Source organism: Lutra lutra, chromosome 4 (assembly GCF_902655055.1).
Source record: "Lutra lutra chromosome 4, mLutLut1.2, whole genome shotgun sequence".
NCBI classification, from domain to species: Eukaryota; Metazoa; Chordata; class Mammalia; order Carnivora; family Mustelidae; genus Lutra; species Lutra lutra.
This window is the reverse complement of record NC_062281.1, coordinates 104,632,670-104,648,061: the sequence shown is the minus strand read 5'-3', so window position 1 is coordinate 104,648,061 and position 15,392 is coordinate 104,632,670. Positions and strand designations below refer to the sequence as shown.

General features: G+C 36.5%; 1 protein-coding gene across 1 annotated transcript; it reads right to left on the bottom strand.

Moving 5' to 3' along the window:
- Positions 1–514: 514 nt before the first annotated feature.
- Positions 515–15,102, bottom strand: LOC125097347 (calcium-binding mitochondrial carrier protein SCaMC-1-like). The gene is made up of 7 exons (XM_047724911.1): positions 14,965–15,102; positions 13,262–13,414; positions 6,667–6,778; positions 4,215–4,230; positions 3,918–4,065; positions 1,802–1,952; positions 515–693 (listed from the first exon to the last, which is right to left on the bottom strand). Exons 1-7 carry the CDS (start codon positions 15,100–15,102, stop codon positions 515–517), a joined length of 897 nt encoding a protein of 298 aa, XP_047580867.1.
- Positions 15,103–15,392: the final 290 nt, after the last annotated feature.

Sequence of the window (15,392 nt, the reverse complement as noted above, 5' to 3'; positions counted from 1 at the left end):
AACTGACCAAATATTTTATAATGTTACCATGGTATATCCAAACCCAATAAAAAGAAGTTTCAAGTTAGGATTCAAGGGAGAGTAGTGGGAAGTGTAAATGGAATTCTGCAGCTATCAAGGATTTTATATTATTAAAGAACTTTACTAAAATGATTATTTAATTTATAAATTTTGTAATAGAAATAAAGAAAAAATGTTTTAACAATTATTTGATATGTCTTTCCTTTTAGGAAAAGACAAATTTCTCTTTATAAGTCAGGTATTATCTTACAGTTAAGTGATTTTGGTAATGACAACAATTTGATATTTCACTTTTTTTTTTAAAGATTTTATTTATTTATTTGACAAACGGAGATCACAAGTAGGCAGAAAGGCAGAGAGAGAGAGAGAGGGAGGAAGCAGGCTCCCTGCCGAGCCTGATGCAGGGCTCAATCCCTGACCCTGGGATCATGACCTGAGCTGAAGGCAGAGGCTTAACCCACTGAGCCACCCAGGCGCCCCTGATATTTCACTTTTACATTAATCCCAAATGTTGTCCCACTATTTCATAAACTACACAGCTAATGCCTACTGAGGGAAGCACCTTTATGATATTTGGGGTGAGACCCCTGAAAAATCCCCTTTTTCCTTCGTTGTTATGTATCTCTTGAATGAGATGAATCATAGAAGTTGTTGTTTCTTTTTCTTCCAGTGCTATAAATTGAAAAAAAATCAGTGTAATTCAATATTCAGTCTTTGTACATTAAGATAGTCCAATGATTTATGAGAATTACAGAGGCTAAAATTACTTTAGAATATTACTCTCTCCGTACATATAGAATGGTCTTGTGCTGTCCAATATAGCCACTAGACACTTGTGTCTACTCAAATTTAAGTTATGTAAAATTAAGTAAAACTAAAAATTTAGTTTCTTGATTGAATTAGCAACATTTCAAGTGTCTGATAGCCATGTGTCACTAGTGGTTACCATACTGAAAAACACATATAAAATACAAAGGAGCATTGGAAATGTGTATGACACAAATACTTGGATAGGGCAATGGGTTGATGATGGAATGGATACAGAGATTCCCCACCTGGATTGCAATATAAATTAAATCTGAAAATATTACTAAAAAGAGGAGAAAATGTAAGAGAATATCACCACAAAACTCCTTAAATAATTTGCTAAGGAAGATAATAAAAGAATTATGTAAGTTTTTTTTTTCCCTCTTCTTGAAAGGTGATAAAGGTATTTTCTTAAAATCTAAATTTTTAACCTTTCACTTGAGAGAACAGAACAGATATTCTGCCTAATATCTCCTTACTAGGGGGATTGCAACACAATTTCAATTCCACAAATGTATTATGTTCCTGATGCAGAATATAACAATGAGAGCAGAACTAGAGGGGAAACTGCGTGTTCACATGGAGTAACTGTTGACTTAGTTTGAAGAAAGCAAAATCTTTTCTACTGCTTGTCATAGTATTTCCTAATTATAAACTCCTTAAAGAGATCATTAATAACTGAAGGAAATGTATGAAGTCCCAAGCAGAACTTTGGAGAAGAAATAAAATCTAAAATTAACAAAAGGCTCTATAATAAAACAATAAATTCAAGATGTGTGCCTTAAAAATCAGAGTCTGCTTTTGATTTATCAATTGTCCAGTTTTTCTATTTTTAAAAATCATTAATTTCTACTCATTTAAAATAACTTTAGTTACTTTAAACTGTTTTTTAACTTAATTTTTATTCATACTTCATTAAAGTTATTCTTAACCACCTTTTAACTTATTACTTCATTAAAAAAAAACAACTCACCTTGAACTTGCATGCGAGTTCTGATAAGGGTCAGAGGGAAGGTGGCTATCTGAGCACATGTGTGAGACAATGTACTACATCCCAGCAAAATCCTTATCCCAGGATCTGTAGACTCTCCTGCATGATGTTCTAGCCAATAATTCTTCAACAGCTGGCAGAGAAGAGAGTAGTAAATATCCTTTAACCACTATGCAAGTCTAAGTAGAATAAAGTTCCCTGCTCACTCAATTTCAATAAATGTATTGAGTAGCTTCTTGATTCCAGAATTACACTGAGCATTGTCATAAATTCATAGATGTTATCTCACTTAATCCCTACAGAAACTTGACAAATCCATATTGTCATCTCCACTTTACACATTTTATAAATGAGGAACTAATTCAGAGAAACTGAGTTATCAAGTCATAACACTGATAAATAAGAGTCAAGCTTAACCGCTTGATTTTTGTAACTGTTCTCTCCAAAATCTTTACAAGAGAATGTTGCAACTCCATGTACAGAGGTGGTTACCCGCATACTGCCCTATGAGGGACAGGGCACACAGATGTTTTCAAAAAAATGTATTCAGACAACCTTAGTTTGAGTTCTCCTATGTTTTGCATCTCTCTCTGTGCTTTTGTTTTCTTTGATTTTATTTGTTCTCTTTTGCCTAGTTGTTTTGGTTTGTAATGACATTCAAAGACCCAAGCACAATTCTGGAGATTCTCAGAGGGATAAACAGAATAATATAGAGAAGAATGCATAATCCACTTTACATTAATAAAACTACATTTTCTGAACTTTTAAGAGAGATTCATCTTTCCAAATTTGCTTTTCCTTGAATAAAAGTGGCTAGAGGAGATTATTTCAAAATAGTGGGTTAAAAGATCACTAAATGCTTTTAGGACTGTTCATTTATCAAAGGTTACAGCTTTACCATTATATATTGAGACAATTACTATGAAATATATAATGTGATGCTTTTGAAAAAATATATTTCAAAATGTCTTTACTCAGTGCAATTATTAATCATGCAATGGTAAAAAGAGAAATGTGTAACATCACTCTTACTCCGATAAGAAAGCAAAAGATATTGAACTGAAGAAATAAAAGAATGGAGGGAGCCCAACATAAACAGCAGGAATGAATTTATTTTAATATGACTACAAAAGCAAGCAAAAAGAAGAAAAGAAATACCTACTATGTTATTCAATTCTTTAAACATCTATAAAAGATATATGCATTTTTAAGTCCTAAAAAAAAAATGGCTATCTTTCATACGATTGTGATACCACTTGCCAAAAATACCATTGAGCCTATAGCTAGAGAGCTGTCCTTCTTGCACTGAGAATGAATTTAAGTGGTACTAGTCACGTACTTTCACCTGGTTTTTATGACAAATGTTATACATTGTTAAAATAGTTTGCCTAAAACATATGTATGATCATAAAAATGAAGTGATTGGTGAGAAGGGGAATAACTTGGAATTATGCACTACACTATTAGGATATTTTCCCTATCTCCACGCTGCCTCTTCCCCAATAGCCCCCAAGGACTCCTCCTCTTCAATTCTCATTTTCACAACTGGGCAGTAACGTCTAAGCTTTCTCAATCTTAACTGTACATCAGATTTCTCTAGAGAGTAAAAAACCTAAATCTCGGGCTTCCTCCCAGAATAATTAAATCAGAATTTCTAAGATGTAGCCCAAGAATCTTTTTAAAAAAGATTTATTCATTTATTAATTTAGAGAGAGAGAGATTGAGCATGCATACAAGGGGCGGGGTAAGGAGGGGAAGAGGGACAGGTAGCCCAGGAGCCTTATTTTTTTACATATCTACATACAGGTGATTCTGATATGCATCCAGAGTTGAGAACCACCATATCAGCATTTAAGTCTATAAATATTATCAGTAAAACCTAATTCACACAAAATACCAGCCAAAAAGTTATTATTACAATACTAGACAATTAAGATATAAAATGACAGCCAAATAAAACCATTCAACTCAACCAGACTTCTTGGTCAGAAACTACTTCATGTAAAGTGACTTACAACTAGATTTTTAGAATGAATACTATTATTATGCCAAATTTTCAAATCTAACACATAATGTCATATTATGAGAATAAATTCACCTCATAAACAGCAAAATCTATGCCTGCATAAGGTAGAATGCCTAGGAAGTTAGGAATATAACCTCTGAAAAATGTTCTGACACCTTCTTCCTTCAGAAGCTTCTTGCCACAATCAATGATCCCTGAATACTGTCCAGTTTTACCTAGAGTCCAGTTTTAGAACCTAAATGTGAAGAATATTATAAAAATATATTGATCAGATTCACTCAACTCATCTAGCAATACAGAAAACTGCATTATATACAATGTTTAGTAATTATCATAGAAATCAAAAAGGAAAGTAATCTTAAATATAATTTTAGCTTTTCCTTAACTGGCTTTTAACTATAAACAGCTAACAGTACAGTTTTTAAAAATTATTTAAACAAGAAAATGTAATGAATCACTGTGGTTTTAATTGATAACATCTGCTCAAACTCATTTAATGTGCTATAAGGCAACATACTGTAAAACAAACTCACTTGAGATAACATTGTTGCCTCAAAATAAAGCAACTACAGCCAAATTCCAACTTAAAAATATATATGTATGGTCATGTTAAAGTGAAGAAGCAATATGAAAAATAACATTCTGTATATACTTAAAATACATACTGTGGGAACTATTGTAACAGTGAGGTGGATAAACTATAATCATTTAATATGATTAAACGTGCTCATAAAGTAGTAACATAACAGGCACTATGAAGGCAATAGTAGGCTTCAGTAGTCTGTCTGTGATCAACATTCCTGTGCAATTCTCCTGATAGAAACTTACTCCTTGTCCTCTTAATTTCCATTAATCTAATTTAAGGGAACACTAAAAATACTTTTGAGAAATGGTTCTCCAAAAGAGCCACAACTAAAAAAAAAACATGAACTTTACTTGATTGGGCAAACTGTGTATCTTGACGGAGCTGGCTCTGAGTCATCAGTTGGAAGGCTTTTTAAAGAACTTCTCTGCACCACCCCATGCTTTGGATAATCTCATTCTCAAAACTCTCCGCCCTCCCCAGGGCAGTGTACTCCCTGGCAGGTTTTTTTCCCCACTTACTCCCTAAATTAAGTCTTCTCAAAGTTTTTCTTCTCAGTATTAAAAAGCAAAACAAAACAAAACAAACAACAACAACAAACCCACTACTTTCTTTCTAAGTAATCTCATGACTTTAACTAGCACTTCTTTGCGGATAACACATCAAGACTTGAAACCTCTCAAATCTCGGTATCACATTTGCAACTGCCTGCTGAAAATCATAACGTGGTCATCTGCCAACGACTCAAATACATACAAATCTGAACTCATCACTCTCTCACAGTCTGGGCTACTTCCACCACTCTTGAATTCTATTAGAGATGTAACTCAGATGTAACTCTAAACACCCAAGCACACAACCCAGACAGAAATTTGCCTTCTTCCTTTCCCTCTTCCTCCCTCTTCTTCCTTTCTGCGTCAGGCTGTCAGCTCTCAAGACAGATCTAACATGAGTCCATTTCCTCTAGTCAGTATCGTACTTCCAGCCTTTACTATCACTTCATACAATCTCTTGTATGTAGTTATCTCATTTCTCTAGTCTCTCTCACTCTAAAACAACTTTACCAAGATTATATTTCAGGTTCCAAAGTATTTGATGGCTTATTTTTTTTTTTTTTAAGAAATTGAAATTATATTTCTTACACTGCATTCAAGAGCCTTTCTGATCTGGCCCAACCCATTGTCCATGGTATTATCCAGTCCAAACCTAAGTATCTGCTCTTCTGCCACCATTCCTTTGCTTAAGTCATTATTTCCACCTAGAAGGCCTTCCTCATTATCTCTGAATGTCCAAAATCTAAGCCACACTCACATATTCTATTCATGTCTTTCATGAAACTCCTAGCTGGCAATAATTTCTCCCCTCTGAATTTGATAGCACTCATATTGACCTCTCTTCTAGAATTTATATTTTCTATTTTGGATCATTATTGACATACATGTTTTATCTCCCCATCTAATCCATAAGTTCCATGACCAAAATGCCTGTCTGATTTGTCTTTGCATCTAGAAAAATACCTTAAACTTAGTGTCTGTGCAATACAGATTTGATCTGATTAATGACTAAGTGATTCTATCAATCAAGCAAGCAAGCAATGATTTTTTTTAATCTTCTTGATACATCTACAATACTACCTTGATCCCAGATAAACAAACAAAAGGGCCAATTAACACTTGGTATGAGATTTAAATCCTGTAGCTATAAAGCTGTTTATTATATAAAATTCTGATCTATTTTCATTTATTTTGAAAGTTATAGTTTGTGGGGCAACTCAGTGGCTCAGTCAGTTGGGCACCCAATTCTTGATTTTGGCTCAGGTCATGATATCAAGGTTGTGAGACTGAGCCCAGAGTGGGGTCCAGATCTGTGGGGAATGTGCTTCTCTCCTTTTCCCTCTCTCTCTGTCCTTCCCCTGCCCTGCCCCTCCCACCCTGGCTTGCACGCCCCTCACTCTCTTTCAAATAAAATTTTTAAAACATTTTTTATAGATTTTATTTATTTGTTTCACAGACAGAGATCACAAGTAGGCAGAGAGGCAGGCAGAGAGAGAAGGAAGCAGGCTCCCAGCTGAGCAGAGAGCCCAATGTAGGGCTCGACCCTGGGACCCTGAGATCATGACCTGAGCTGAAGGCAGAGGCTTTAACCCACTGAGCCACCCAGGCGCCCCTCGATAAATATTTTTTCAAAGTTATACTTTGCACTGGAAGTATTACTTTACTTAAAATTTTATAATAATACATACCTCCATGGGGTAAATACAGGTCTGCGCAGTTGCACCAGCCAATGAGCCAGATATAAATCTCCCAATAATTTCTACTTTAGCACCATCAAAACCTAGCCAATTCTTATACTGTATAAATAAAAGTATTGAAATGTATAATATTACTGAAATCGAATATATATATATTTTTTCTAAGTTTATAACATTAATTAGTAGTATAGAATTATTTGAAAAAGTATTCCAGATACCTGACATTAGCATCTAGAGGAATACTTGATTTTAATTTTTATGCCATTAGTTGTCTGAGATAATAAGTAAGACTTCTCTATTTGGCCTCCTTTTTCCTTTATTTTTTACCCACAGAATGAGTTAGCAACATTAAATCACTTAAGCATACTCATGAATATGCTATTTCATAGAGAGCATGCAAATGACAAAAAAGGAGTCAGGGACTGTATCTGTTACCTCTTTTTCACTCCATGTCTTACATATGCAGGGTACTTAATATTATTTGGTTACAGGTTAATCAAGAATAGTAACAATGTGAGAAGCTCTTTCCCTTACAAGGAACAAGGGGTTACTCTTGTTAGCTTAAGTAGCAGGGAGGTTACTGCAATAACACATGTAGAAATAAGGAAAACAAATATCAGCACAGAAGTCAGGCTTCATAGGAACTAAAGTAAGTCAAGTTTCATGGAGACTGAAACTGGGAACTCATTTAGGATCCAAGACAGCCTTAGCAAACTGATTCTCTTGTTACCTCCTAGGCAAGATGTTTTCCTGTTTGCCTTTTCTAGAGGCCTATCATCAATATAATTCAGCTATTCTCTATGAACTAACTCTAGCTCTCAAATCAGTGCCTTTCCATCAAAAAGTATGATTGAGGGGCGCCTGGGTGGCTCAGTGGGTTAAGCCTCTGCCTTAGGCTCAGGTTGTGATCTCAGAGTCCTGGGATTGAGCCCCGCATCGGGCTCTCTGCATGGGGGGGAGCCTGCTTCCTCCTCTCTCTCTCTCTGCCTGCCTCTCTGCCTGCTTGTGATCTCTCTCTTTGTGTTGAATAATAATGTGTGATTGATTCAGTTAATATGAGAGATTGCTATATGTTCCCTGTACCCAATGTCTTCATCCTTTTAGTAACAGAGTTGACACAGCTGCAAACTACATTTCCTGCCTCTTTCTTGGAGCTAGGTTGTGTGGCTAAGTGACTAATTTTGGCCAGCGAGATATGAAAGGAAGTTGAGTATGCAAATTTTGACATCTCTTTAAAGAGGCCTGCCCCAGACTCCTCTTTCTTCCACCTGAAGAATGGCAAAGATGGAAGCAACCTTTGAAGCCATATCTTGAAGATGGCAGAGCTGTACCACTAACTCTAGACCTCTGGCCTCTATCTCATTTAAGCTACTGTACTTTGGAATCTGTTTGTTTTAACAGCTTACGATGAACCCAAACAAGAACAGGAATTTGTTACTAGACACAGGGTACTACCATTAACTTAAACCTAAAATATGTGACACTGGCTTTATTGTTAGGACACAGATACTGGCAGTCTGAGAAGATGATGATCTTTCTAATGCTTTGTGGAAATGCTTGATAAAACTGCCTGCTGTGATAATTTGGAAGGTAGATCATGTCCTTTTTGAGCCTGAAGTGCTAGGAAAACTGACTGTAAAACCTCAGAATGTTGGTCAGTGTTGCCCACTCCTCGCTTCTTTTAGCAAGATCTATTAACACATGACCTAATGCATCTCTCTGTTTTTCAGCCATAGGGCCTTCTCCAAAGCCAATTTGCAAGCAGAAATGGAAGGAAATGGAGCTCTGCTAAGGAAGTTTTCTTAGCCTGGCTCAGTAGTCAAGAATGGTGGGCTTCCAAGTAGGAAAAGCCACCTGCTCTGTTCCCCAACAGAAGGAAATTAGATGTCCCAAAGAGCTTGCCCAGCTGACAAAGTCAGGTGTTGTCATCTAATTTCAGCCTATTGTTTTAGTTGACACCAATGTAGCCCACTATAAAAATGAGAGAGAGGATGAATGACTAAGCACAGGAACTGGAAAATAAAACATCAGAGAAGAGATTTTTAGATATGGCTGCTCCACGTGATATTGACTGGAAACTAACAGAGAAGTGGTATAAGAAGTTTTTGAAAGAATGGTATGCTAGAAAACCCATAAGCAAAGCCGATAAAACCCTGTTCCATTGATCTCCAAAGCAACTCTCAGGCCCCAAACCTAAGCAGGCTTTCACTAGCCATGGCAGACCCTTCCAGAGCCCTACATCAAATCTGAACAGTTCTGTGCAGACTCACAGACTCACTTCACTGACAGAAACCCATCAAAAGAAAAATCATCCCATCTCTCTGGTTTTCTGACTCAGAGCCTTCTCTGAAACTGTGTGAGCCTGTCCAGCTCAGAAGTCTGGGGAAGTTAAACTCCTAAGAGCAATCTTCATACAATATGGGACAGAAACTGGCAGATAAATGGCCCAGCTCTCTTCCTTCAGATAGATAATTCTGGGAATAATTCTGTACATATCCTAGAAGTTCCTTAAAAAAGCCCCTACTGCATATAACTGAAACCTCACATATGTACCCTTGTATTGACTTTTCTTCCTTCTGTGTCTCACTGTCCCTGCTTCCTCATTCCTCCTTCTTCACAAATAAACTAGCTGTACCCAGACTTTTTGCGGGGGGGAATCCAAACTAAAGTAATTGGTATCACTTCAAAAGTGGTCCCATGTACCAATTAACAGCCAGAGATTGTCAGAGTGGCTCAAAAAACAATACCCAACTTATATGTTATTTATAAGAAATCCACTTTAGAGATTAAGACACATATAGGCTAAATGTAAATGAATAGGGAAAAATATACCATGTTGACTTCAATCAAAAGAAAGTGTGAGTAGCTATATTAACTTTAGACAGAGCAGACTTTAAACCAAGGAAAGTTAGGTAGGCTAAAGAAGGCATTACATACTGATAAAGGGGTTAATTATCTAAGGAGATATAACAATCTTTAGCATATATATTCCTTGCAACAGACCATCAAACTACATAAGGTCAAAACTGATAGAAGTACAGGGGCGCCTGGGTGGCTCAGTGGGTTAAGCCGCTGCCTTCGGCTCGGGTCATGATCTCGGAGTCCTGATCTCGGAGTCCTGGGATCGAGCCCCGCATCGGGCTCTCTGCTCAGCAGGGAGCCTACTTCCTCCTCTCTCTCTGCCTGCCTCTCTGCCTGCTTGTGATCTCTCTGTCAAATAAATAAAATCTTTTAAAAAAAAACTGATAGAAGTACAAAGAGACATAGATGAATCCAGGGGCACCTGGGTGACTCAGTCGGTTAAGTGTCCGCCTTCAGCTCAGGTCATGAACCAGGAGTCCCAGGATCAAGAGCTGCAACTGGGCTCCCTGCTCAGCAGGGAGTCTGCTTCTCCCTCTGACCCTTAACCCATTTGTGCTTTCTCTCTTTCACTCTCTCTCTCTCAAATAAATAAAAAAAAATTTTTTTTAAGAAACAGATGAATCCACTATCATAGCTGGAGATTTCAGCATCCTCTATTAGAAATGGAGAGTTCCAGAAAAAAAAAATCAGTAATGACATAGCTGCACTCGATACCACCACCAATTGACTGTATGTAACTGAGTCCACAGACTATTTCATCCAACAATAGCAGAGTACACATTTTTCTCAAGCTCACATGGAACATTCAACAAGAAAGACAACGTTCTGGGCCATAACACACACCTTAACAAATTTAAAAGAATAGAAAGCATACAATGGCTGCTCTGAGACCACAGTGGAATAAAATTAGAAATCAGTAAAAGAAAGATAATCTTTTAAAAATACCAAAATATGTGGAGATTTAAAAACACACTTCTAAATAACACACAGGGGGTGCCTGGGTGGCTCAGTGGGTTAAACCGCTGCCTTGGGCTCAGGTCATGATCTCAGGGTCCTGGGATCGAGTCCCGCATCAGGCTCTCTGCTCAGCAGGGAGCCTGCTTCCCTCTCACTCTCTCTGCCTGCCGTGATCTCTGTCTGTCAAATAAATAAATAAAATCTTAAAAATAAATAAATAAATAAATAACACACAGGTCAAAGAAGAAATCTCAAGAAAAGTTTAAAAATATTTTGAACTACATGAAAATGAAGACATAATTTATCAAAGGAATGGAAAGTAGTACTTAGACGGAAATACATAGCATTGAATATGTATATTAAAAAAAAGAAATATTTATAAATAGTAATCACTTTCCACCTTGGAAAATTAGAAAAAGAGCAAATTAAATCCAAAATGATAAGAAGAAAAAATATAAAAAGAATTAGAACAGAAATTAATGAAATTGAAAATAGGAAATCAATAGAGAAAATCAACAAAATGAAAATCTGGTTCTTTGAAAAGTGGTCCTACAAAGTAGGTCTGCTGATGTTGTTAGAACTGGATCACTCACCAGCCACTTGACAACAATTGGATCTTAGTTGGCAAATGGAATGATGATAATCTGTGGTATGCTGTGGCATTACAATTACTAAAATTCATAGTCCTAGTGGCTTGGGATAGAGTACTGGTAGACAGAAAAGTATTATATTATTCAGTTGCCCTAATACTTGAATAGCATGGGGACAATTATAAAGATTGTGGAGTTGGTTGATACTAATTCACTATCTTAGAAACTTTGAAGGAAGACAATGTCAAGGTTATAAGTCATCTAACTTTCACCATTAAGCATATTATGAACACTGTGAGACCTTCATAGCAGCATTGAGAGATCCTCATAGACTGCTAAAAATCAGGCCCAAGATATAAATGTAAAGGTAACAGAGTTATGAAGGAAACAATACAGAACCTCAAAAGGTCTCCTATGCTAACGTGAGGACCCTCACTGGGAAGGAGTAGGATCCTGACACATGGGATGGGAACATTTGGGTGCATATGCCTAAGAAATTTGAGCTCCCAAATTCACCAGCACCTTCCAATTTGGCAAAAAGTTGTCCCCTTCCCACTGCTAGAGCAGAGCAGCTTCTCTTTGTACCCAGGCCATGCATGCAAACGCCTCAAAGAGGCAGTTGCTTATCAAAAGGATGTTTGTTCTTCTCACAATCTGTCCCACTGCCCCCCCCCCCACCTCTGACTGCCTTCTAGCCAACAGTTTACGTAGAGTTAATTCTCAGATAGCCCAAGGACTTGGTTATTATGGACTGGAAGAAACCAGAGGAGGAGTGTGACAGTGAGTCACAAGAGTACTAATGGTGGGGATCTGAGGGATAGAATATAATGCTGGATAGGGAAGACTTTATTGATGTGGAGCACTCTCCCATGGCACAGGACTCCTGAAACCTATCCTAATATGGTGCCGGAACTGCTTTTTAAAGCTTAGGCATAGCTCTGGCTGATAGTAAGCAAGGTGATGATGCTGAAGTCTTGGCAGATTGTTGAGGAAAGAATAGGTAGACGCAGGAAGGTGGAAATATTACAGTGGAGTTTATCATGAGACTGGAGAACCTACTAGTAGATTATGTTTCTAAGAGAAGAAGGGAGTCCTTGTTGAAAGACCCAAAGATGACTGTTCTTAAGGTCTACAGCAGGGGATGTTGCCATGAAACTCTTGCTATCATAGATATCTCTGATGAATCTGCACAAAGTAAAATGGAAACCTTTGGGAAAATATTCACCATTCTAGATGACATTAAGAATATTCATGATTCATGGGAAGAGGCCAAAATTAACAGGAGTGTAGAAGAAGGGGTTCCAGATTTCAGTGGAGACAGTTGCTGCAGGTATTGTGGAAACAGTAAGAGAACTAGAATTAGAAGTGGAGCCTGAAAATGGGACTGGATTGCTACAATCTCATAATAAAACTTCAATGGATAAAGAGCTTCTTTTGATAGATGAGCAAAAAAGGTGGTTTCTTGAGATGGAATTTAATTCTGGTGAAGATGCTGTGAAGACTGTTGAAATGACAATGAAGGATTTAGACTTAGTATCAACACTTAGTTGATACAGGAGCAGCAGGGTTTGAGAGAACTGACTCCAATTTTGAAAAAAGTTTTACTGTGGGTAAAGTGCTAGCAAACAGCGTCACATGCTACAGATAAATTGTTTGTGAAAGGAAGAGTTAATCAATGAGGCAAACTTCACTGCTGTCTTATTTCAAGAAATTGCCACAGCCACTCCAGCTTTCAGCAACTGCCACCCTGCTTAGTCAGCAGTCCTCAACATCCAGACAAGACTCTCCACCAGGAAAAAGATTACAACTCACTGAAAACTCAAATGATGCTTAACATTTTTCAGCAATAAAGCACTTTTAATTAGAGTATATAAAGTTTTTTTTAGACCTAACACTATCACACACTGACTAGACTACAGTATAGTGTAAACATAACTTTTATATGCACTGGAAAACCAAAAATTCATTTGACTCACTTTATTGCGCTGGTCTAGAACCAAACCCACAATATCTTCATGGTATGCCTGTACTTACAGTGATATCTATTGCTGTGCACATTCCAGTTTTCTCTCTCATTGAAGTCTAAATTTTTAAAAATTAAATATAAAATATTAAAAATATATATATATAATCTGATCTTTATCATAAAATTCCATAGGTGATAACATTTTACCTGTTCATAGGCTCCAATCTTGAGAGCTGTCTCAGGTATAATTTTAAAAATATTTACACCATTTCCCCGCCAAAGAGAACGTATTCCTCCTTCTTTCAACATCTGTTCAAACCCATCAATCAATCTCATTCTCCTGGACTTTAAACTATGAACCTAGAAATGTACAGGAAATTTATTTTTAAATTTATTTTGCTGGTAATATAGCATTGATGTTATCATTGCTAATAAAATAATAATACATAAATGTAGAAATCTATGAACACACCATTTTTATTGTACTTTAGAGACATATAAAATTGATATATTAATTTTTTCTTGTCCCCAAATATATACATTAATCTCATACATCAAAGAGAGCAACTTCAAGGGAACAGGAATGATTTAATTACCAGAGAATTTTTGCATAAACAAAATGTGTTGTTACTGCTAAAATATTACAAGATTATTAAAGAGAACACTAAACTATGCACTGAAAAAGGAATGGATGAAAATATATCAAACTTTCAATAGCAGATACTTCTGGGTAGCAAGGTGTTAGGAGTTGAATTGTGCCCCCACCAAAATTTATATGTTGAAGTCTTAATGCCTCAGAGTGTGACCGTATTTGAAGACAGGATCTTTACAGAGATAATCAAGTTAGAGTAAGGACTTAAAGTGGGCCCTAAAAACTAATATGATTAATATCCTTAAAAAAGGGGAAATTTGGTACAGAGACATATGAGGAGGGAAGACAACATGAAGAGACACAGAGAAAAGACAGCCATCTACAAGCCAAGGAGAGACCTGGAACAGATCCTTTCCTCACCGCCCTCAGAAGGAACCAACTGTGCAGACACCTTGATCTCAGACTTCCAGACTTCCAAACTGTGAGGCAATAAACTTCTGTTTTATAAACCAGTTTACAATATTTTGTTACAGCAACCCTGGTGAACTAATACACAAGGATTACAGGCCAATTTATTGTCTTCCATTCCACTTTTCTGTATCTTCCCATTTTCTAATGTATTATTTTTATAATGAGAATATATTCTTTTTAAGAAAGCGAAAATTATAACATTAATAAAATCCCACCCTGCCTATACTGTAACAGAATAATAGGAGAGCAAGGTGAAATGGGCATTCTCATCTGTGGAAGAAAAAGTCTGGAGAAGAACTTAACAGTATACACACATGCACACACATACACATACACACAGGCTTAAAAATGTTTTTATCATTACTTAACTTTTAGGAAGTCTTTCTAAATAAATAATCCTAAATATGAAAACTCATAAGCAATAATGTTCATCATTATGAACTATTATGAATTGTGATTTTAAAAGAGTTTTTAAAACCACCTACATGTCTAATAGGAAAAAATAATTTAAAAAATTAATAACCACTTGAAATAATATAGTCATTAAAACCTGTATTTGAAAAACACATAAAAATTTGAAATATTTGAATAATATTTGAAATAACATGCAAACATGCTCATGCTATACTGTTAATCACAAAAACAAAAAACAATATACAAATTATTCATAAAATGAGCACTGCCACTGAGTATGGGACATTCCTGCTATAGATACAGGAGATCTGGAGAAAACAAACCCAAATCTGTTCAGGGGTGCCTTGTGGCTGCAGACCTGAGTGCTTACAACTTGGTAAGTGTAAAAAAAGCAGAAGGATATTCCTTGGCTGATTCTATTGTGCCTCATCACCTGTTGCCCACAAGAGCTAGCAGGATCTGTAAACTTTTCAATCTCTCTGCAGAAGACGATGCCCACCAATACAGTGTCAGAAAGCCTGTTAACAAAGAGGGCAAAACACCCAGGACCCAAGTGCCCGGCATTCAGCATCTCATTGCTCTACATACCTTGCGACACAAACAATGCCTATGAAGAAAAATAATACTAAGAAAAATAATAAAGAGTCCACAGAACATGCCGAACTTTTAGCCAAGAGAAGGAAGGAAGCCAAAGGAGAACATCAGATTGTCAAGAGATGGAGACTATCACCTCTGAGAGCTCCTACTTCTACATTTGAGTCTGTCAAAAGTAAGATTTTCTAAAAGTAACAAATAAATAAGATCAGGAAACAACCAAAAAAACTATTAATAATCCATTACCAAATGTCACCAATGTTACCA

Excerpts from the sequence above, each read along its gene's own strand:
- LOC125097347 (XM_047724911.1), bottom strand. The coding sequence starts at position 15,102 with ATGCTGAATGCCGGGCACTTGGGTCCTGGGTGTTTTGCCCTCTTTGTT. Across the intron at positions 1,953-3,917 it reads TAGATTTTGCTGTTTATGAG|CTGTTGAAGAATTATTGGCT; the intron begins GTGAATTTATTC and ends CTTCTCTGCCAG. Across the intron at positions 694-1,801 it reads AACTCGCATGCAAGTTCAAG|CACTGGAAGAAAAAGAAACA; the intron begins GTGAGTTGTTTT and ends TTCAATTTATAG.